At 45.6% G+C, this 23624-nt stretch overlaps 1 protein-coding gene across 4 annotated transcripts in view; it reads left to right on the forward strand.

The window, feature by feature from the left end:
• Positions 1 to 23624, forward strand: part of ADAM10 (ADAM metallopeptidase domain 10) — a 482781-nt gene that overhangs the window by 224276 nt on the left and 234881 nt on the right. For all 4 annotated transcript variants that reach the window (XM_029574420.1, XM_029574421.1, XM_029574419.1 and 1 more), the window contains exons 3-4: positions 10573 to 10691; positions 12429 to 12587. In XM_029574420.1, coding sequence (XP_029430280.1) covers positions 10573 to 10691; positions 12429 to 12587 — 278 coding nt within the window. The remainder of the gene's footprint in view (positions 1 to 10572; positions 10692 to 12428; positions 12588 to 23624) is intronic.

Below are 23624 nucleotides of genomic sequence, written 5' to 3' on the forward strand. Positions count from 1 at the left end.
TAATCTGAGCGCGCGTCACAGTATTGGAGGGGAATAGCTAATTCCTTCATTAAACAGCTAATTCGTTCATTTACATATCATATACATGCTGGGTGCGGAAAGGGTTATTCGTCTGTTTTAAGAAGCGCTAAGGACGTGTGAAACTGGAGACTGTATCGCTGGATCGCCTTACGCGTCCGAATTGTGCGCTCACAGCACGTTACAGACGGGAAATCTTCAACCGCATGTTACAGTATCGATCTGTTAGAATGTAAACCTCTGGGGATAGGGAAATACCTACAGTACCTGAATGTAATCCACTTTGAAGTGCTGAGAAAGTGGAATATAAATCTAAAATAAATAACACAATGTACAATTTGTACACACAGGGGTAACAGTGTTTAGTGTACATGTGTACAAGTTCTACAGCTGTAAATTTTTACATTACACATTGCTTCAAACAAGATCACATAGCTCAGCATACAGTGACTACTACCTTTTGAAACCACCCATCATCCACAATGCAAGCAGTACCTGAATGTCATCCACTTTAACATGCCTGAAAGGTGGAATATAAATCAAATAAATAAGAAAATGTAGAAAATGCACTGAAATCTAAAATACATGAAACCCCAGGGCTGGTTTATTCTGGATAGTGGATCCGGAGGCCATATCTTAAATACAGTTTCATCTTTAGTAGTAAAAATGTTTCCTGATATTTCTCATCCAACATAAATATGCACAGGTCTCATCTACGAAGGATATAAGCATGGAAGCTACTTTTCTCACCTTTACCAGACCAAATGCCAAGTTGTTCATAAAGGAATTCAATATTTTTTTCTTGAGCCAGAGCAGTTTGTGTGTTAAATGACTTAATCTGAAGATAATTTGTTTCTGTAAAATAAAGTCTTAAAAAGGAAACTATATATGATGAAATTAGGAACTAAAAGAAGCAATTGTATGGATTAAAAGTCTGCATAAGGTGTGGAGGCTTTAAAATATCTTGTAAACCCTGAAAAAGTATATTCTATATGTCAAAATAGTCAAGACCAAATAGCCACCATTAAGACTAACTGGTGCTGTGAAAGAGGCTATTAAAGCCAAAAAAGCATCCAATAAAAACAAAGCAGGTCCCAAGCCATCTTGCTTGTCCTCAGAAAAAGCAGAGTTACGTTCCGGCTGGGAAGTGCCCAGGTCCCAACGGTTATCCCATTGACTTTTACAAGAAATGTTTGGATGTCTCCCCCTTTTTGGAGTTTTTATATAACAATGCTGGTTTGGTGGAGTCATCTTTTGGGGGGTTTGGGTGAGGCTACTATTTCTCTCACACAGAAAGTTGAAAAGGATCCTGCCAACTGTGGCTCTTATTGTCCAATATCTTTATTAAATTCTGATGTGAAGATACATGACAAGATTATGCAGCTCCGGCTGGAAAGTATTTTGCCCTCCTTAGTACTCCCAACTCAGATGGGATTTATCAAAGGGTGAGTGTCCAATGCGAATACTAGATGTTTATTCAATATTATCCACCTTTCTCAGAAACTGGGGAAAATGGGTCTCATTTCTTTAGACATGGAAAAGGCATTCGATCATATCTCCTGGCCTTTCCTTTTCTCAGTTCTCCGGATGATGGGTTTCCCTGATAGATTTGTGCAATGATATGTGCCATGTACGAATCCCCTTAAGCCAGACTTTTGGTTAATGGGGTATTATCTCCCTTTTTTCATATTTATCGTGAGACTAGGCAGGGGTATCCTCTCTCTCTGCTTCTCTTTGCTCTGGCAGTTGAACCCCTAGTGGCTTGGATCAGACAGCGGCAGGACATCACTGAGGTTTGGTTTGCTAGGCAGGAACATATATCACTTTAGGCGGATGATGTCCTGCTCTTCTTATCTTGTCTGCGAGAATTGGGCCCTGCCTTGCTGGATACCCTTTGCCACTTTGGGGATCTATTGGGTTATAAAGTCAATTATGACAAATCGGAAACTTTTCCTGTAGGGGCCCGAAATGTTGTCCCAGCAAGTATGGCAAATTTCAAGGTGGTACGCATGGGTTCACTTGTTTGGGCATTTACATTCCTAGTGATTTCAGGCTTCTTTTTGCCCATAATTATGAAATTCTAGTAGCTGATATACACCAGAATCTGCGAAAATGGGTGGATTTACCAATTTTTTGGGCAGAGTGTATACATTTAATAAACGAGTATCCTGTCTCAGCTATTATATTGCTTTCAACATGTACCCTGCAACATTCCCATTAAGGTTTTTGATAATCTGCATAGCCTTTTTTCAAAATGTATTTGGCACTATAAGCGTCCTCGCATTAAGCTTTAGCCATCTGTGGCTTCCCAAGAAAACAGAGGGATTGCAGTTCCCAATTTAAGGGTTTATTACTGGGCTTGCCCATTCACTGTCACTTAAGGTATGGTTTTGATATGCTGGTGCCATTTGGCGGACCCTAGAACAGTTTCAATTGGATGAAATGGGCCTTGCCTTATTCCCTTTTGTGCCCCTGAACAACTTCAGTTCACAGGAGAGTAACACAAGAGTAGTCTGTTTAGCTCGCATGCTGCACATCTGGAGCCAAATTGTGGGCTAGTTAGGACTCACCAGGGAAGCAATTTCTCTGATGGGGCCCATTTATGGTAACATGATGATAGCCATTACCTTTGCTCCTGGGTTGAAGGCTTGGAGAGAATGTGGCTTAATCAGCCTAGCTCAGTTATGGGAAGAAGGGAAATTTCTTTCTTTTGAAGACCTTAGCTCTGAATTTGATCTCCCTGTAAAAATACTCATGCTAAGTACTGCAACTGCGGGCTGCTCTCTCTCAGATGTTTGATTTAACAGTTCTCACAGGACAAGCAGGATGGTAGTCCTCACATATGGGTGACATCATCAGGATGGAGCCCAATCACGGAAAGCTTCTGTCAAAGTTTCCAGAACTTTGACTGGCCCCTACTGGGCATGCCCAGCATGGCACTAACCCTTCAGCCAGCAGGGGTCCCTCTTCAGTCTTCTTTTTTCCGCGCAGCAGTAGCCTCACGGTTTAGGAGCTCTGAACACATTCCTGACAGGAATTTTCCTCACAGACTTATTTAAATTATTTTGCCCCACAGGGGTCCCTCCTCTAACTTTTCTCAGGCCGTGGTACTCCGGTAAGTTTTTCACCGTTTTTCGTCGATTACCGTCAAGTTTGGCCCTCGCGGCCTACTGGCCGTCGACCGTACCACGGCTCTATTTCTTCTATGGCCATGGCGTCGGGTTTTCGTCTGTGCCCAGACTGTACTCTCAACATGTCTATCACAGACCCTCATAGTCTGTGTAATGTGTTTAGACCGTGAGCATGATGTCCTGACTTGCACCAAATGTGCCCTCATGACACCAAAAGGTCACAAAGCCAGAATGGAGAAGATGGGACTCCTCTTCTGTGCTCACACCCCGACGCCGTCCATCGCATCGACGTCATCTGAATCGGCACCGTTGAAGTCGCACCACCATCGACAACCGTCTGGTGACCGCCCGCCATCGACGTCTTCACGGCCATAGACTCCCGTTTCTCCCCCTCAAGATCGAGGGGATCGAAGGGAGAAACATCGCCATCGGCATCGTAAGTCTCTGACCGAGGGAGCGAAATCATCGACCTCGCCACCGTCCGAGCCACCATCGAAGATGCCCCGTCCAGGAACGGCTCCGACCACTCCTGCGACCAGGACATAGAGGCCACCCTCACCCGATCGGGGTTTGGGAGTCGCAATTCCGCCTGTATAGGTGGTCCCTCCGACAGTGTCTCAGCCTCCCTCTTCCATCACGGAGCCGGAGCTGATTGCCCCAAGTCTCCAGGAAGAACTGGACCGACTGGTCCAGGAGGCCATCGACAAGGCGATGCAACGACTTCAGGTCCCTCCGGCACAGACACCGGCACAGAGTGGAACCGGTCACCGACCCGATTCCAGCAGCGCTGGCACCGCTGCTATCCCGGATGGAGGCGCTCATGACTGCCCTTCCACCGGTAATTCCCAGGTCTCCGATGGCCCCAGTGCGCTCCCCGATGACAGCTTCATCGGGAGGAGAAACACAGTTTCGCATTCCTCCATCGGGGATATTGCCTCAGCCACCGATGCCATGTCATCCCTCGCCACCGATTAATTCATCGGGAGCGATACGCACATCGATGCCTTCGATGCTGGCACTGATGCCCCCCAGGGCGTCCGCGGTGCCCCCGGTGATTCCTTCGATTTTTCTCGGAGCCTCAGCCGGGCCCTTCAGGTATCCAACCCCCTTCTCGTCCTACAGGTCAGCCTACTGATCCTTACGACACCTGGGGTGATGATGATACTTCCACAGACACCGATGGCTTACCTACACCTCCCTCTCCTACTGAAAGTAGAAAGCATTCTCCTCCAGAGGACCTCTTTCATTAATTTTGTGAAGGAAATGTCAGAATTGGTCCCTTTCCAGCTTCAGACGGAGCAAGATGATAGGCACCAGAAGATGGAGCTTCTCCAATTCCTGGATGCCCCTAAAGTGATCACTTCTATTCCCATTCATCAAGTTCTTCTTGACCTCCTCAAAAAGAACTGGGAAAACCCTGGATCCATTGCCCCAGTACACAGAAAGGCTGACACTTATTTGGTACAGTCAGCCCCTGGCTTTCAAAAATCTCAGCTTGACCACCACTCAGTTGTGGTGGAATCAGCTCAGAAGAAAGCAAAAAGGACGAAACCACACTCCTCTACTCCTCCTGTCAAGGAACACAAGTTCCTCGACAATATTGGTCATCGAGTGTTCCAAGGGGCTATGCTTATCTCCAGGATTGCTTCTTACCAGCTGTATATGACCCAATACAACAGGGTCATTTTCAAGCAAATACAGGACTTCTCTGAAAACCCTGCCTGACCAATTTCTAGAACATCTTCAAACCCTTGTCCACAAGGGGTTTGAGGCAGGAAAGCATGATAAGAACAGCTTATGATATCTTCGACACCTCCACTAGAGTGTCTGCAACTGCCATTTCGGCAAGATGCTGGGCCTGGCTCATGTCTTCTGACCTTCGCCCAGAAGTTCAAGACAGGCTCTCTGACCTGCCCTGTATAGGAGATAATCTGTTCAGTGAACAGATTCAGCAAATAGTGGCTGAATTAAAGGACCATCATGAGACCCTCAAACGGCTCTCATCTATACCTTCTGACTTCCCTTCTAGACAGCCCTTCAAGAAGGATTCTAAGAAGTCATTCTTCCGCCCAAGGAAGTACTATCCTCCACCAACAAGGTCCCGAGTTACGAGGCCTTATCAGAAATCTCAGCCCCGCCAGCCCTGTAAGCAAAAGCCACAAGCAGCTCCCCAGCCGGGGCCTGCTTCATGTTTTTGACGTTCCCTTGGAGAGCAGCAGCCTGATCCCTCTGCCAGCCATACCAGTGGGAGGTCAATTGTGCCACTTTCACAGCATGTGGCAATCAATCACAACCGACCAATAGGTGCTAGCAATCATTGCTCAGGGTTACCACCTGAACTTTCTTGCTCTTCCACCAGAATCACCACCTCTGCGAGCATGGAGAGTAACCGACCACTCTGTCCCTCTGGAGCAGGAGGTTTCCCTTCTTCAGTTAAGAGCAATAGAACTCATCCCTCTTTCTTTCACAAGGCCTAGGGTTCTATTCCCGGTACTTTTTGATTCCCAAAAAATCCGGGGGGCTTTGTCCAATTCTGGACCCTACGTACCCTCAAGTACCTCCAGCGGGAAAAGTTCAAAATGGTAACCCTGGGCTCGCTTCTACCTCTTCTACAAAGAGGAGACTGGCTCTGCTCTCTGGACCTCCAGGACGCGTACACCCACATTGCGATAGCTCCAGCTCATCGCAAATATCTCCGGCTTTTAGTAGGCCCAAAGCACTATCAATAGAGTGCTTCCATTTGGCCTAGAATTGGCACCACGAGTCTTTACCAAATGTCTCGTGGTTGTCGCAGCCTTTCTCAGGAAAGAAGGTGTTCACTTCTACCCCTATCTAGACGACTGGTTAATCAGGGCCCCAACCCAGCAAGCCGCTGTATCGTCCCTGGATTTGACCCTACACACTCTAATTTCTCTAGGATTTCTCGTAATTGATGAGAAATCCTATTTAGTCCCATCTCAAACCTTATCGTTCATTGGGGCAGACTTGGACACCTTACAGGCAAAAGCCTTTCTACCTCAACGAGTGCAAACCCTCGTGTCCCTCGCTCATCAGTTGCAGTCTCAGTATACAGCAACAGCTCGACAATTCCTTGTCCTTCTCGGACACATGGCGTCCTCAGTCCATCTCACACCAGTGGCCTGCCTGGCTATGAGAGTCATGCATTGGACTCTGAGGTCACAATGGATTCAAGCGACTCAGCCTCTGTCAACCATTGTCCACATCACAGACGCACTCAGTCTGTCTCTCACCTGGTGGAAAGATCAGAACAATCGCCTCCAGGGACTGCCTTTTCATCTGCCAGATCCTCAACTCATTCTCACCACCGACGCTTCCAACCTCGGCTGGGGAGCTCATGTGAACGATCTGCAGTCACAAGGATTTTGGTCTCCAGAGGAAGCCAAACACCAAATAAATTTCCTGGAGCTTCGAGCGATGCGCTACGCTCTCAGAGCTTTTCAGGATTGCCTATCAAATCACGTCATCCTGATTCAGACCGACAACCAGGTGGCCATGTGGCACATCAACAAGCAGGGAGGCACAGGCTCCTTCCTTCTGTGTCAGGAAGCTGCACAGATTTGGGCGGAAGTCCTCTCCCACTCGATGTAGTTCAGGGCCACCTATTTGGGAGTGCACAATGTCTTGGCAGACAAACTGAGTCGTGTCTTCCAACCGCACGAATGGTCTCTCATTCCCTCCGTAGCGACCTCTCTCTTCCAGCAATGGGGTCATCCCCAAATAGACCTCTTTGCGTCCCCTCAGAACCACAAAGTGGTCAATTACTGCTCCCTCATTCACAGCAAACACTCTCAGCCCAGAGATGCATTCTTCCTCTCGTGGGCAACCGGTCTGCTTTATGCATTCCCTCCACTTCCTCTTCTCTCGAAGACTCTCGTGAAGCTCCGTCAGGACAAGGGAACCATGATCCTGATAGCACCTCACTGGCCACGCCAAGTGTGGTTTCCCATACTCCAGGATCTCTCCATCCGCAGGCACATTCCCTTGGGAATGCACCCGCTTCTGATCACTCAGAACGACGGATGTCTACGCCAACCCAATCTTCAGGCCTTGTCCCTGACAGCATGGATGTTGAAAGGTTAATCCTTCAACCACTTAACCTTTCAGATTCGGTTTCTCGTGTCCTGATTGCTTCACGGAAGCCTTCCACAATCCCTTAAGCCCTTTTCCTGTCCAATCCCAAGGTTTTTGGACTATCTCTGGCATTTATCGGAATCAGGTCTAAAGACCTCTTCCATCAGAATGCATGTCAGTGCGGTAGCCGCCTTCCATAAAGGTGTCTTATGTCCCTATATCTCTACAACCCCTTGTAACATGCTTTTTAAAGGACTTGCTCCATATCAAGCCACCTTTACGTCTTCCGGCCCCTTCTTGGGACCTTAATCTGGTTCTCAGGCGGCTCATGAAACCACGATTCGAACCTCTTCACTCCTGTGACCTAAAATATCTCACATGGAAAGTGATTTTCCTTTTGGCTATCACTTTAGCTCGCAGGGTTAGTGAGTTACAGGCCCTAGTTACCTATGTGCCTTACACTGTTGGGGTATACACAACAACACACAATAACAATATATCTTGCAGATGCATAGCATACAATTGTAAATTTTTATAATAAGTTATATGTAGGCTGTTTGCCAACTATAAAATAACTTTTGTTATATATTTATAATGTTATATGTTGGGGATGTTAATATTTAATGGCAATGGTATATATTTAGATGTGTATGTCACAATTTTAGGGAATTAGAGTATGAATGTTGGTATGATTGAGATTAGTATGATGCGTCGTTGATGGTTTTAATATATGATATGTAGCACATGTTGGTTCTAATGATACAATTTTGAAATAAAACTGTGAATAAAAAATATTATGTGAATATTATTGGCATTAAGTTGTGCCGAGTTCTCTGTTAGTGATTGTATTTACACTAAACTCCTGCAGGACCGGGTGGTACTCCGCACTCACCCTAAGTTTTTGCCTAAGGTAGTTTCGGAGTTTCACATTAATCAATCCATCATACTACCTATCTTCTTTCCCAGGCCCCACTCCAACCCAGGGGAACATACCCTTGACTGTAAACGGGCTCTAGCGTTCTACCTAGACCGTACAGTTGCCTACACGAAGAGCACTCAGTTATTCGTCTCTTTCCATCCTAACAAATTAGGGCAACCTGTGGGTAAGCAGACTCTCTCCTCCTGGTTGGCAAACTGCATATCTCTTTGCTACCAGCAAGCAGGCATTCCTTTTCAAGACCGTGTTAAAGCACGCTCTGTGAGGGCCATGGCGACTTCAGTAGCACACCTACGATCGGTGCCGCTTCTGATATTTGCAGGGCTGCCACCTGGAGTTCTCTCCACACTTTCGCAGCCCACTATTGTTTGGACAAAGCCGGAAGACAGGATTCCATCTTCGGCCCATCTGTCCTGCGTAACCTATTTCTAATGTGACGTACCAACACCCGCTTGCCCCGTGGGGTTCAGGATGCCCTCTACCAAATTCCACCCCAGTTGTTGTGCCTGTTGCACGCCGTTGGGTACATTTGGTGCATGTTCGGACATCCTCAGCTTGGTACTCACCCATATGTGAGGACTACCATCCTGCTTGTCCTGTGAGAAAGCAAATGTTGCTTACCTGTAACAGGTGTTCTCACAGGACAGCAGGATGCTAGTCCTCACGAAACCTGCCAGCCGCCCCACGGTGTTGGGCTCGTGACGTTTTGTTTTATTTTTCGGCACTGCCTTTAGCTTTCAAATAAGACTGAAGGGGGAACCCCTGCTGGCTGCAGGGTTAGTGCCATGCTGGGCATGCCCAGTAGGGGCCAGTCAAAGTTCTGGAAATTTTGACAAGTTTTCCATGATTGGGCTCCATCCTGATGATGTCACCCATATGTGAGGACTAACATCCTGCTGTCCTGTGAGAACACCTGTTACAGGTAAGCAACACTTGCTTTTCCCCTTCTGGAGTTAGAGGACCCGCAATGTTACTTTTCTGACCCTGATATTTTTGTAAAGGGCATAACGTTAGTTTATTGGGGGGTGCTTCATGGAAAATTTGGTTCTACTACCTCTGGTAGTTCTGATCCACCAATGGAATGAAAACTTGAGTACCTCTTGCTTCGCCTGAATGGAAAACTATATGGTTTAATGCTCATTGTAGTTCTCTCTGCCAGCGGTGAGTTGAACTAATGGTCTGACTATTACATAGAACGCTTGTCTGTTCTATCATATTTCCTGAGCATAGCCCTTGCTGTTGGAGGGATTTTGGGGAATGAGGTACTTATTTACACATGTGGTGGCATTGTATAGGAGTCAGATTTCTGGTGAGAAGTGGTTGCTGCCATTGCTGACATGTTATTGGAGTTCCCATATATTTAGCTCCCCTTACGGGCTTACTTGGGAGGTGGGACGGCTCTTTAGTCCAGAGGAAATTTTGAAGCTTGACGAGCCAATTATTTTTAGCAGCATGATTCACTATTGCTACTTTTTGGAAAAGGAACCCAAGCTTTGGGCATTGGCAGTGCCAAATTCATCACATTGCAGATATAAAAAATCTTCAATATGTGCTCCACCACAAGCAGTTTAAATATCGAGCTATTTGGGGCTCCTACTAATTTAGAGAATTCCGTTATTACCTAAATGTACTCCACGTTATTTTCTTTCTCTATAAGATGATTGTGCTAGAGCAACTACCTTTTGTGGAGCCAGCCCTCTATAGTGCTATATAATTTTGTTCTATTGCTGTTTTATACACCGCTGTTGTGTGTATTGTATTGCATCTCTCCTGTGGGTTTTTCTTGTATGTTAAAAATTTATAAAGAGCTAAAAAAAATAAATAAAAGGAAAGCAGAGTTGCTTACTTGTAGGGACTCTTATTTTCAGATTTTTTGGGGGGGAATTTGTTTAAAAAAACAAATGCTAATTATTCAGAAAATGTCATTTTTCGATTGAGCTCTCCTGTTTTTGTTGGAATAAACATACATTTCCAGGAAAAATAAAATAACTGCTTGTGAGTAAAATGTATGCATAGTCTTTGACTCACTATGGTCATAGTTGGAAAATTTGTCACTAATGTTTTTAGGCATTGAAATGCTTATTCATGAGTTCAGTGAAATTAAAATATCTGCTTGGCTGTTTCTTCCTCATAATATAGAGTTGGCTGAAAATATATTTTTATATCTAAAAGGAGGACAGATATAATTTTTTGGAGTGTAATTGTCTATATTCCTTCCAAAATCCAGATGATCTGGGGAAAAAGCCTTGTTAGAACACCTGAACTGGTAATGAGAGCCTTATCTTGTGTGTGTGTGTGTGTGGGGGGGGGGGTTTGTTTGTTTTTTTTTAATAATGAAATAGTCAACACAAAATTTAGTACATAATTTTAAACTTTGTCTCCTTTTCTTTGCAGGCAATTCAATCTAAGAATGAAAAGAGATACATCTCTTTTTGCTAATGACTTCAAATTAGAAATAGGAGATAAAACACTTCATTATGATACCTCACATATTTACACTGGACAAATATATGGTAAGTGATCACACTTTATTAAAGCATGTCTTTCTTGAAATGCCACTCTTGCCGCTCCCTTAAAATGAACGAAGGATACTTTTTTTTTATCATGACTTTTTTTTAGCGTCTTAGTATAAAGTTGTTTTAACTCTGCTCCAGATGTAGAATTATAGTGGCTTTCTAGTAGAGATCAATGATGGAAATGAGTGAGTAAATGTGTTATAAAACTGAATAAATAACCTTGCATCCAAGTGCTTCTGCACCACTTTTTCTTTTTATGGGAAATAGCCCTCTGGAGGGGTTTGAATATTTATGTATGTAGCACTCTTCCCTGCAGTATGAACTGGGCATATTACTTACCACTTGGATATGCGTAAGGACAGCGGGGACATGTAAGAGAGAAACCTCTTATTTCTGCTTATACCAGTTTAATTGGTTAATCAAAGATGGTGTCAGAAAACACGAGTGTGTTCATTGTGTGATGGGTTGTGTGGAAACATTCTAGGTTATGTACTTGATAAACATGCCTAGCTAAAGTTAATTTTATTAAAATCAGAAAGACATTAAAATTTGAATTAGATACCTTAAAACCTGTCACTATCTGTAAATATTAGTCTTAATGTATGTTCTGTCACAGTGGTTGGAGAGAAAATTCCATCAGACAAGCAAATCAGCATGATTAGTGTGGTAGCAACTGTCGCTAGATAGAAGGCATTTAAACTGCACTGCAGTTTTGCCCATTGTTTGACATTTAAAGGTATCGAATTACCGCTGCCTCCTGCATATATCTGAAAAAAAGTACCAGTTTTTTTTCAGTTGGAAAATAATTGTGCAGTATATCTTGGTACATAATTACAATATCCCCTCTTGAATGCTACATTATTCTTTATAATTCTAACATACCATATGTCTGGATTGTAATAAATGTGTTGAGAAGGTTCTCTGGATTATTTTGGAGTTGTTGCAGGTCATATTAACATTTTGCATTTATTCCTCAAGGGAAAAAACACTTCAAAAGCCATTACCATCCACATATTCCTGCTCAGAATAATTGTCATGCTCCATTATTAGTGGGGCTTTGGAACTTTTCTTGGATAGCAGTGTGAATGATGTGCAGTTCCTGCTAATCCTGATGAATAAGACTAGGCTGTAATTTGGTTTTGAGAAGGACTGAGGCATCTGATTTTTCTTTTCTACCTGACCTAATGTACATTACACAGATTTTATATTAGTGTCATGTTTCAACATAGCTGGTAGACCGTTGTCAAGATCAACAGGGAGTACTAGATGGAAGTTGGAAATGTGAACATTGAGTCAGTCAGAATATTGAAAGCAAATGTAACTTATTTTTTTCTTGAAAAAGTTGATAGTTCTATTTTATCTCATTGCTCCTTTGGAAGTGAAATGTGCTAATGAAATGTACCCTACTTTCCATTCATTATTTTTGCACTGACATTGCATCATTTCATTGTGCAGTTGGGTAAGGCATAAATCTTCTCCAAGATAATGTTTGTAGATCTACTTTTCAGTATCTCAGTGCATCTGGCACGCACCCTTGATCTAAATCTCCAGTCACCCAATCAAAGAAATTGATCAGATTTGTTTGCTACAACTTCCATGCTGCCTCGGATCCTGCAACCTACTGGATTCTAAATAATTAACTTTTTGTTTACTTTCCAAGTATTTTTGAGAACAAGTATATACATAAAAAATATTGCAAGTCATAGTTAACGAGTTGTATGCTTTCTTGGGCAGGTGAGCAGGGAAGCTTTACCCATGGATCAATTATTAATGGAAGATTTGAAGGCTTCATCAAGACTCACCAAGGCATCTTTTATGTAGAGCCATCAGAGAGATATATTAGAGACAGAGCCCTTCCATTTCATTCTGTCATTTATCATGAAGATGATATCAGTAAGTACTTATTTTATATGGTAGACAGAGAAAATATATTTTTCTCCTTTCTTAGCAGCTAAGACAGTTGTAAAGCTAAATTATAGTCTCCCTGGAGACAAATGTAGTGTCTAAACTTGACATAAACACACATTGGATGTATCTCCTTCTCTCCTCCTCCAACAGGATATATTATGTTAATAATCGCCCAGGATAAATCTCTATTTAAGTCTCGCTACTCTATGGTTTTTAGTTGATTATTTTATCACTCTGCAGTTGTTATCGTTTTAAATCTTTCCTGTCTTCCATCTCCCATGTTTTTCGCTCCCTGTTTTTTGTAACTTTACCTTCTACTTAGCTGTTAATTGGTTTCCCCTGTTATATTGTAAACCAGTACGATAAGACCTCGTCTTGAGTATCTGTATAGTAAAAGAATTTAAATAAATAAATAATAAAATGTAGTATAACAGGAAAATATTTTTCCTATTCTGCAGTGTTACATTTTATACCAACACATGTTGTCTTTACACAATAATGCACTGCATCATCTGGGTTATTAGAATTTCTCATCCCTAAGGGGCTTAATGAAGCACCAGGTAATTAAGTATTTTATGCTGTTAGGAATGGGTTTTCCAAAACACAACCAAATCTTGCAGTCTGTATTTTTTTCTCAGACTCTCTTTTTAAGCTGAGATATTTGGAAACAGGCTGTTGTACTTGGAATACAGAGCTGTTATAAGGTATCGGTAAGTGGTCTTCTAAAACTGATCATACTCCTTTGGGAATTTACTAACCAATTAGAAACACACTGTTGAAAAACAAAACATAACACTTCATAATACCTAAAATAAGCATTGATTGAAAGTTCATATTCAGTATAATATAGTAATTTATTTTGATTACATGTCAGTTTTGTAGTAAAGCCAATCTTAACTTCATTTGTGAAATAATGTACTAATTTGTCTTTGTGTAGATAACTTTTATAAATGCTGTAAAATTGAGCAGGTGTGGAGCATGCACATTTTGCATGTCTTCCTTATAATTAGATGAGCTTATGTGCCAAAAGCAGTTGAGGCAGTAGAAAGCAGAATTTTGTTTTCCAGAAATTACAAAAAGAATGATGGAAAAAAATTTTTTTGTTTATGCATTTCATTCTGCTACCCCAGTCTAGTCCAAACATGTGGTTGTGTGTCTCTACCAGTACGCAGAGTATACTGATTTCTTCAGGGATATCATGCCACTATATGTATAGGAGGTGCAGCATAAGAGGAATCCAGTAGTCTCTGCCTCCAGCATGTAGTAGGATGAACTAGTGATGCAGCTGGAGTTTTGGGCCAGGCCACTGGTATGCCATTCTGCGCAAGCCCAGTAGCAGAGGTTCCTAGTCCCAGAGGTGACTTGGTAGAGCCTGGGGAAGAAAGGGGCACTTTCTTTAAAAAGAAAAAAGAAAAAAACATTGCTCATTTTGTTGGCTTTTGGCTACTTGGAAGAATCCTGGTTTCACCCATTCCTCTCTTCCCTCCCTTTCCCTTTGTTGGTGCAATAAAAAAAAAAGTAAGAGGGGCTTGTAAGGCAGTAGAGAAGCACCAGAGCCTCTACTTAGGCAGTCCCTCTGGGGAGAGGAGCCTTTGTGCCACCTTCCTGTGGGGTAAGTTGCCTTCTTGTAGAGGGGCTCTGGGGTCTCAATTTTTCTCAGGGACTGAACCATGGAGATTGGCATGCAGTGGAGAAGTCTAGGAAGAGCTGATGCCTCAGGGACTGCAGCTGCAGGTGAGCCACATTAACTGTTTGGCCATTGTGCTTGGCTTGCACTGCTGTAGAAGTTCCTGCTGAGTGTTTGATGGCCTGGAGGTGGAGCAGTAGTTTCTAAGTTTCCCTCATGCCTAGCTTTCCTTTTTTTCTACATCAGCAGAGAGGCTGCTGTAATGGAGGATGCTCATAGTCCCACATTAGTTCCTGCACATTGTTCTTTTTTGCCCACCCTGGGTCAGAATGCAGGGACTCTGCTTTCTTTACTGAGGTTTTTTTTTTTTTTGTTTTGCACAATGTCTTTTGTGCTGTTCAAAGCCCTGATAAGTCTGCTTTTTCTTTGGAAACTGTCAAGGCTATTCTTACAGGACAAGCAGGATGGTAGTCCTCACCTATGGGTGACATAATCAGGATGCAGCCCAATCACGGAAAACTTCTGTCAAAGTTTCCAGAATTTTGACTGGCCCCTACTGGGCATGCCCAGCATGGCACCAACCCTGCAGCCAGCAGGGGTCCCCCTTCAGTCTTATTTGAAAGCTACAGGCAGTGCCGAAAATAAAACATTACGAACCCAACACCGCGGGGCGGCGGGTGGGTTTCGTAAGGACTAACATCCTGCTGTCCTGTGAGAACACCTGCTACAGGTAAGCAACATTTGCTCTCTCACAGGACAAGCAGGATGGTAGTCCTCACATATGGGTGAGTACCGAGCTGAGGATGTCCGAACATGCACCAAATGTACCCAATGGTGTGCAACATGCACAACAACTGGGGTAGACTTTTGTAGAGGGCATCCTGAACCCCACCGGGTAGGACAAACTGGCCGAAGATGGAATCTTTTCTTCCGGCTTTGTCCAAGCAATAGTGGACTGCAAAAGTATGGAGAGAACTCCAGGTGGCAGCCCTGCAAATGTCAGGAAACGGCACCGATCGTAGGTGTGCTACTGAAGTCGCCATGGCCCCTGTTAATTGTAACTGCATCTCTTCATCACGTTTAGTTATGTTCTTGGTTTGTTCTTCACACCCCTGTTTCATGTAAACCGGCATGATGTGAACGCTTTCATGAATGCCGGTATAGAAAAACCTTAAATAAATAAATAAATAAATGGCCCTCACAGAGTGTGCTTTAACACGGTCTTGAAAAGGAATGCCTGCTTGCTGGTAGCAAAAAGATATGCAGTCCGCCAACCAGGAGGAGAGAGTCTGCTTACCCATAGGTTGCCCTAATTTGTTGGGATGGAAAGAGTCGAATAACTGAGTGCTCTTCCTGTGGGCAACTGTACAGTCTAAGTAGAACGCTAAAGCCCATTTACAGTCAAGGGTATGCAGAGCCTGTTCCCCTGGATTGGAATGGGGCCTGGGAAAGAAGGTAGGTAGTATGATGGATTGATTAATGTGAAACTCCGAAACTACCTTGGGTAAAAACTTAGGGTGAGTGCGGCGTACTGCCTGGTCCTGCAGGAGTTTAATGTAAGGCGGATAGGTAACTAGGGCCTGTAACTCACTAACTCTGCGAGCTGAAGTGATAGCCAAAAGGAAAATCACTTTCCATCTGAGATATTTTAGGTCACAGGAGTGAAGAGGCTCGAATGGTGGTTTCATGAGCCGACCAAGAACCAGATTAAGGTCCCAAGAAGGGGCCGGAGGACGTAAAGGTGGTTTGATATGGGGCAAGCCCTTTAAAAAGCGTGTTACAAGGGGTTGTACTGATATAGAAACATCCAACACCTTTATGGAAGGCGGCTACCGCACTGACATGCATTCTGATTGAAGAGGTCTTTAAACCTGACTCCGACAAATGCCAGATAGTCTAAAAATCTTGGGATTGGACAGGAAAAGGGATCAAGGGACTGCGAGGTGCACCATGATGTGTACCTTTTCCATTTATAAGAATAAGATTTTCTTGTGGAAGGCTTCCATGAAGCAATCAGGACACCAGAAACCAAATCTGAAAGGTTAAGTGGTTGAAGAATTAACCTTTCAACATCCATGCCGTCAGAGACAAGGCCTGAAGATTGGGATGGCGTAGGCATCCGTCGTTTTGAGTGATCAGATGCGGGTCCGTTCCCAAGGGAATGTGCCTGTGGATGGAGAGATCCTGAAGTATTGGAAGCCACACTTGGCGTGGCCAGTGAGGTGCTATCAGGATCATGGTTCCCTTGTCCTGACGTAACTTCACGAGAGTCTTCAAAAGAAGAGGAAGTGGAGGGAATGCATAGAGCAGACAGGTTGCCCACGAGAGGTAGAATGCACCTCTGGGCTGAGCGCACTTGCTCCGATTGAGGGAGCAGAAATTGTCGACTTTGTGGTTCTGAGGGGACGCAAAGAGGTCTGTCTGGGGATAACCCCATTGTTGGAAGATGAAGTCCGCTACCGAGGGGCTGAGAGACCACTTGTGCGGTTGGAAGACACGACTCAGTTTGTCTGCCAAGACATTGTCCACTCCCGGCAAGTAAGTGGCCCTGAGGTACATAGAGTGGGAGAGCGCTTCCGCCCAAATCTGCACAGCTTCCTGACACAGAAGGAAGAAGCCTGTGCCTCCCTGCTTGTTGATGTACCACATGGCCACCTGGTTGTCCGTCTGAATTAGGATGACGTGATTTGATAGGCGTTCCTGAAAAGCCCTGAGAGCATATCGCATTGATCGAAGTTCTAGGAAGCTTATTTGATGTTTGGCTTCCCCTGGAGACCAAGACCCTTGTGTCTGTAGATTGTCCACGTGGGCTCCCCACCCGAGGTTGGAAGCTTCAGTGGTGTGGATGAGTTGAGGATCCGGCACTTGAAAGGGCAGTCCCTGGAGGAGATTGTTGTGATTTTTCCACCAGGCGAGAGACAGACTGAGTGAGTCTGTGATGTGGACAGTGGTCGACAGAGGCTGAACAGCTTGAATCCATTGTGACCTCAGAGTCCAATGCAGGAGGCCTCATAGCCAGGTAGGTCATTGGTGTGACATGACTGAGGACGCCATGTGTCCTAAAAGGACGAGGAATTGGCGAGCTATTGCTATATGCTGAGACTGCAACTGGTGAGCGAGAGACACGAGAGTTAGAGCTTGTTGTTGAGGTAGAAAGGCTTTTTCCTGCAAGGTGTCCAAGTCTGCCCTAATGAACGACAAGGTTTGAGATGGGACTAAATAGGATTTTTCGTAATTGATGAGAAATCCTAGAGAAATTAGAGTGTGTAGGGTCAAATTGAGGGACGACCGAGCGGCTCGCTGGGTTGGAGCCCTGATAAACCAGTCGTCGAGATAGGGGTAGACGTGAACACCTTCTTTCCTGAGAAAAGCTGCGACAACCACGAGACATTTGGTAAAGACTTGTGGTGCTGATGCTAGGCCAAATGGAAGCACGCAGTATTGATAGTGCTTTGGGCCTACTAAAAACCTGAGGTACTTGCGATGAGCTGGAGTGATCGCAATGTGTGTGTATGCGTCCTGAAGGTCCAGAGAGCAGAGCCAGCCTCCTCTTTGCAGAAGAGGTAGAAGCGAGCCCAAGTTTACCATCTTGAACTTTTCTCGCTGTAGGTACTTGTTGAGAGCACGTAGGTCCAGAATTGGACGAACTCCCCAGATTATTGGGGGATCAAAAAGTATCAGGAATAGAACCCTAGGCCTTGCTGCGAGAGAGGGACGGGTTCTATTGCTCATAACTGGAGAAGACGGGAAACCTCCTGGCTCCAGAAGGACAGAATGGTCAGATACTCGCCATGCTTGCAGAGGTGGTGAGTCTGGTGGAAGAGCAAGAAATTTTAGGTGGTAACCCTAAGCAATGATTGCTAGCACCCATTGGTCGGTTGTGATTGATTGCCACATGCCATGAAAGTGGCACAATCGACCTCCCACTGGTATGCTTGGCAGAGGAATCAGGCGGCTGCTGCTCTCCAATTGAAAGTCAAAAACCTGAAGCAGGCCCCGGCTGGGGAGCTGCTTGCGGCTTTTGCTTTTGGGCCTGACGAGGCTGAGGTTTGAGAAGGCCTCATAGTTCGGGACCTTGCTGGTGGAGGATAGTACTTCCTTGGACGAAAGAATGACTTCTTAGAGTCCTTCCTAAAGTTCTGTCGAAGGGAAGTCGGAAGGGGAAGTCGGAAGGTATCAATGAGAGCTGTTTAAGGGGCTCATTATGATCCTTTAATTCAGCCACTATTTGGATCTGTTCACCAAACAGATTGTCTCCTACACATAGCAGGTCAGACAGCCTGTCTTGTACTTCTGGGCGAAAGTCAGAAGATTTGAGCCAGGCCCAGCGTCTTGCCAAAATGGCAGCTGCAGACACTCTAGTAGAGGTGTCGAAGATATCGTAAGCTGTTCTTATCTCATGCTTTCCTGCCTCAAACCCCTTGTTGACAAGGATTTGAAGCTGTTGCTGGAATGGTCAGGCAGGGTTTCAGAGAAGTCCTGTATCTGTTTGAAAATGACCCTATTGTATTGGGTCATATACAGCTGGTAAGCAGCAATTCTGGAGATGAGCATGGCCCCCTTGGAACACTCGTCGACCAATATTGTCTAGGAACTTGTGTTCCTTAACAGGAGGGGTAAATGAGTGAGGCTTCGTCCTTTTTGCTTTCTTTTGAGCCGATTCCACCACTGAGATTTTTGAAAGCCTGGGGCTGACTGCCCTAAATAGGTAGTGTCAGCTTTTATATGGACTGGGGCAACGGATCCAGGGTTTTCCCAGTTCTTTTTGAGGAGGTCAAGAAGAACTTGATGAATGGGAATAGAAGTGATCACTTTAGGGGCATCCAGGAATTGGAGGAGCTCCATCATCTGGTGCCTATCATCCTGCTCCGTCTGAAGCTGAAAAGCGACCAACTCAGACATTTCCTTCACAAAATTAAAGAAAGGTCTTCTGGAGAACGCTTCCTACTTTCAGTAGGAGAGGGAGGTGAAAGTAAGTCATCGGTGTCTGTGGAAGTATCATCACCCTAAGTGTCATAAGGATCAGCAGACTGACCTGTAGGACGAGAAGGGGGTTGGATACCCGAAGGCCCTGGCTGAGGCTCCGAGAAAATCGAAGGAATCGCCAGGGGCACCATGGACGGCCTGAAAGGCATCTGTGCCGGTATCGAAGGCATCGATGGCGCCGATGTGTGTTATCGCCCCCGATGAATGAATCTGTGGCAAGGGACGAATTGGCATCGATGACTGAGGCAGTACTCCCGAAGGAGGAATGCGGAACGGTGTTTCTCCTCCCGATGAAGCTGTCAGTGGGGAGCGCACCGGAGCCAGAGACCCGGGAATCACCGGTTGAAGGGCAGTCATATGGGCTCCATCCTGATGTCACCCATATGTGAGGACTAACATCCTGCTGTCCTGTGAGAACACCTGTTACAGGTAAGCAACATTTGCTGTATTGTGACCTTGGTTCTATGCAAATGCACTAGGGAGACTCTGAAGAGGCCCCTTCCTGATCTGGATATGGATTAGGTGGATTTTAAGGATCTGGTTGATTCTGCAAGAACTGTTTCTATTGAGGAGAGTGAAGTGGTGTTTGATAAGCAGGATGACTGTGTCATTCACATATTTCATATGGAGGAGATTGCGTCCTTGATTAAGTTGTCTCCTGTCTCCAGGTAGTAGTAGTCTGTTCCAAAGGAGCCTGTGTTGGATCCTATTAAAGGTGTATGTATTTTGCACTTTGAGATTGTTGGAAATGGTGTTGACAGAGTGGGAGACCCCAAAGTCAGGTCTCAAGGGTTTTAAGGTCCTTTTGAAGTTGTATAGTCTTCCTCCAGAGTTGGTTAAGCATTTGTTTCTGGTTCCATGAATGGATGCCTTGATCACAGCTCTCACTAAGCTTACCACTATTCAAATTGAGGGTAGTATTTCCCCTCTTAGGATAGAGAATCTATTAAACCATTTGTTTACTTTTTTGGATTTGGCTGTTCAGATTTCGAGTTGTGGTGGTTTTGTGGTAAAAGCGCTCTTGTGATGGATTCACCAGCTTCTGGAGGGCGAAGATGCAGCTAGAATAGTCAACTGCTACCTTTTTGATGGATAGCATGTTTGATCTTCTCTGGGTTTCCTCTGTCAGTGACCTTGGCTGTTGCAGGTAGGCAATTGCTTTGGTTGTGGAACTGGTCTGTGGGTTCTTGATCGAAGTTTTACCTTGGGAAGCTCCCCTTTTAAAGGGAGACTTTTTTTTTTATTTTTGTTTGGAGAAGATCTGAAACACTTTATCATGAATCTGGGAGATTTTAAGGCTCAGAGGCTTCCTGAAGATAAACCGTACTCCTCTTATTGGTTCACTAGAGGTTGAGGTCAGTTCTGGGACTCCAGGCATTTTAGGCAGGGTAAGCAGTCAGGATTTTCCTTCCAAGGTTTTCAGGCTTCTAGGGGCAAAGGTCAGTCTTTTCATGGTTTCTGCAAGCCCAAGCCTAACTCCGGCACCCCTTCTGGGGGCAGTCGGGCTATTCATTGAGGCTTTCATTGAGGCTTGGCTGGTCCATTCTCTGGTCCTGCCTGTGGGTGGTGTCCTTCAACTAATTTTTTTTTTAAATTAGAGTAGACCCATAACACCACAGATGAGCGAGTGTTAGATCTGATCTGTCTGTTATTCCCTGGATCTTTGCTCTCTTGATTTCTCCCTGTACTTCATCTGTTAAAAGGAAGAGAGTGGTTGAGACCTTGATAAGTCTTCAATTACTAAAAGCCATGGTACTTGTGCCACCCCTGCCCCAGGAAAGGGGGTGGGGTCAGTACTCTTATTTCATGGGCCCCAAGAAAGATGGCTTGTTCAGGCCCATTCTAGACCTCAAAGGGGTGAATATTAATCTCCAGGTCTCATTTACAAAGGGCGATACAACCGGGAGAGTTCCTCACATCCCTGGGTCTTTCGGAGGCCTATCTTTACATCCCCATTCATCAGGAACATTAGTGCTTCCTACAATTCAAAATCCTGGACCATCACTACCAGTTCCATGCACTACCCTTCGGGTTAGCCATTGCACCCCGGACGTTCACCAAGATCATAGTGGTGGTGGCAGCGGCAACACTGAGGAAGGAAGGAATCCTTGTACACCCTTACCTAGACGATTGGCTGATCATGGCAAAATCCCCAGAGGAAAGCAACCAACAGTCAAAACTCTGTGGAGAGCCTCGGATGGGTGGTCAACACAAGCAAAAGTTGTTTGCAGCCCACACAGTCACTAGAATACCTAGGAGTCTGGTTCAACACCAAAGAAGACAAGGTCAGCCTGACTCCCACAAGGAAATAAAAACTGAGGAACTGGTTACAAATCCTGCTGAGCGAACCTCACCCCACAGCATGGGATTACCTACAAGTCCTCGGTCTGGCATCCACACTGAAAATAGTGCCATGGGCGTGAGCTCACATGAGACCCCTATAGTGCTCACTTCTATCGTGATGGAATCCACTGTCTCAGAACTACACCGTCCGTCTATCACTCCCGGGCAGGGTCTGGACCTAGTTATGGTGGTGGCTGCAGGGCAGCCACCTGAACCAGGGGACAAGGCTATTTTCACCAACCTGGACCCTGCTCACCACAGACGCTAGCTTATGAGGATGGGGAGCACACTGTGAGGAGTTAACCGCCCAAGGGCAGTGTAACGCAGAAGAGTCGGGATGGAACATCAACCGCCTAGAAGCGCGGGCGGTCAGACTAGCCTGCCTACGATTCGCTCACAGACTCAGAGACAAAGCGGTCAGAGTAATGTCGGACACCGCCTCGACAGTGGCCTACATCAGCCGTCAGGGGGGAACCAGAAGCCAACAGGTGTCTCTGGAAATCGACCCCCTAATGTGGGCGGAAGTAAACCTCCAGGAGATCTCAGCCGTCCGCATCGCCGGGAAAGTCAACATCACTGCGGACTACCTTAGCAGAGAAAGTCTAGATCCAGGAGAATGGAAGCTGTCGCCTGCAGCGTTCCAAATGATAGTGAACTGGTGGGGGCACCAGACATGGACCTTCTGGCAAACCGGTCCAATGCCCAAGTACCCAGGTACTTCAGCCACAGGCGGGAACCTTAGTCCCAGGGGATCAATGCCCTGGGACAGACCTGGCCACAGGGGACCCTATTATAAGCCTTCCCGCCGTGGCCCCTATTGGGCGCAATCATTCACAAGATACAGCTACATGGGACTAGTGCTTCTGGTGTCCCCGGACTGGCCGAGAAGACTACTAGCAGGGACCCCCTGCCACTGCCTCCTCAAGAGACCTGCTTCAACAAGGACCGATCTTCCACGAGGATCCAGCTTAATTCTCTCTTACGGCCTGGCCATTGAGAGGGCTCGCATGAGAGAGCGGATAATCGGGGGCTGTAATCGACACCCTACTCAGAGCACGCAACTTCTCCACATCTTTAACGTACATAAGGATTTGGAGAGTATTCGAAGTCTGGTGCAAAGACAGACATCATGCCACGCTCAATTAAAGTTCCTGTGATCCTGGAATTCCTGCAGAACGGGCTACAGAAGGGTCTGTCCCTCAACTCCAAGGGTACAGGTAGCCGCATTGTCATGCTTCGGCTCCGAGAGCGACAGCATAGCTTCTCACCCGGACGTTTCACGCTTCCTGAAAGGAGTCAAACACATCCGCCCACCACAAAAGTGGCCGGTATCTATTTGGAATCTTAACCTGGTCTTGGATTTTCTAGCAGGAGCCTCCTTCAGGCCTCTCAGAGGTCTGTCCTTCCTGCTGGCAGTTTGTTCAGCCCGCCACATTTCGGAACTACAAGCACTGTCCTGCCGTGAGCCGTTCCTGAGGCTCACCCCGGGAACCATCCAACTACGCACGGTCCCTTCGTTTCTTCCCAAAGTGGCGTCACACTACCATCTCGCTACCATTGCCAGATGAGTTGAAGAATTCGGAAGAGGCTTGTAATCTACGCCACCTCAACATCAGCAGACTCCTATCCAGATACCTGGAAATGTCGGAACCCGTACGAAAAACAGACCACCTATTTGTCCTTCACAGCGGGAAGAGAAAAGAAGCTGCCTCGCGGGCAACCATAGCCCGCTGGATCAAGGAAGTCATCAAGGCGGCCTACGTAGAAGCAGGCAAGCCACTGCCCTTACAGGTCAAGGGCCATTCTACTAGAGCCCAGGCAGTGTCCTGGGCAGAAACCACCGAGATTTGCAGGTTGGCGACATGGTCCTCCATCCACACCTTCTCCAGATTCTACCGCCTGGATGTTCAGGCTCGGGAGGACACGGCATTTACAAGGGCAGTACTAAGTGGGTCACTGGCAGCCTCCCACCCGGTTCAGGAGTAGCTTTTATACATCCCATTAGTCCTGAGTCCATCTGCTATACGCTAGGAAATGGAGAAATTACTTACCTGATAATTTCGTTT

This window comes from Rhinatrema bivittatum, chromosome 13, assembly GCF_901001135.1.
Source record: "Rhinatrema bivittatum chromosome 13, aRhiBiv1.1, whole genome shotgun sequence".
Classification (NCBI taxonomy): Eukaryota; Metazoa; Chordata; class Amphibia; order Gymnophiona; family Rhinatrematidae; genus Rhinatrema; species Rhinatrema bivittatum.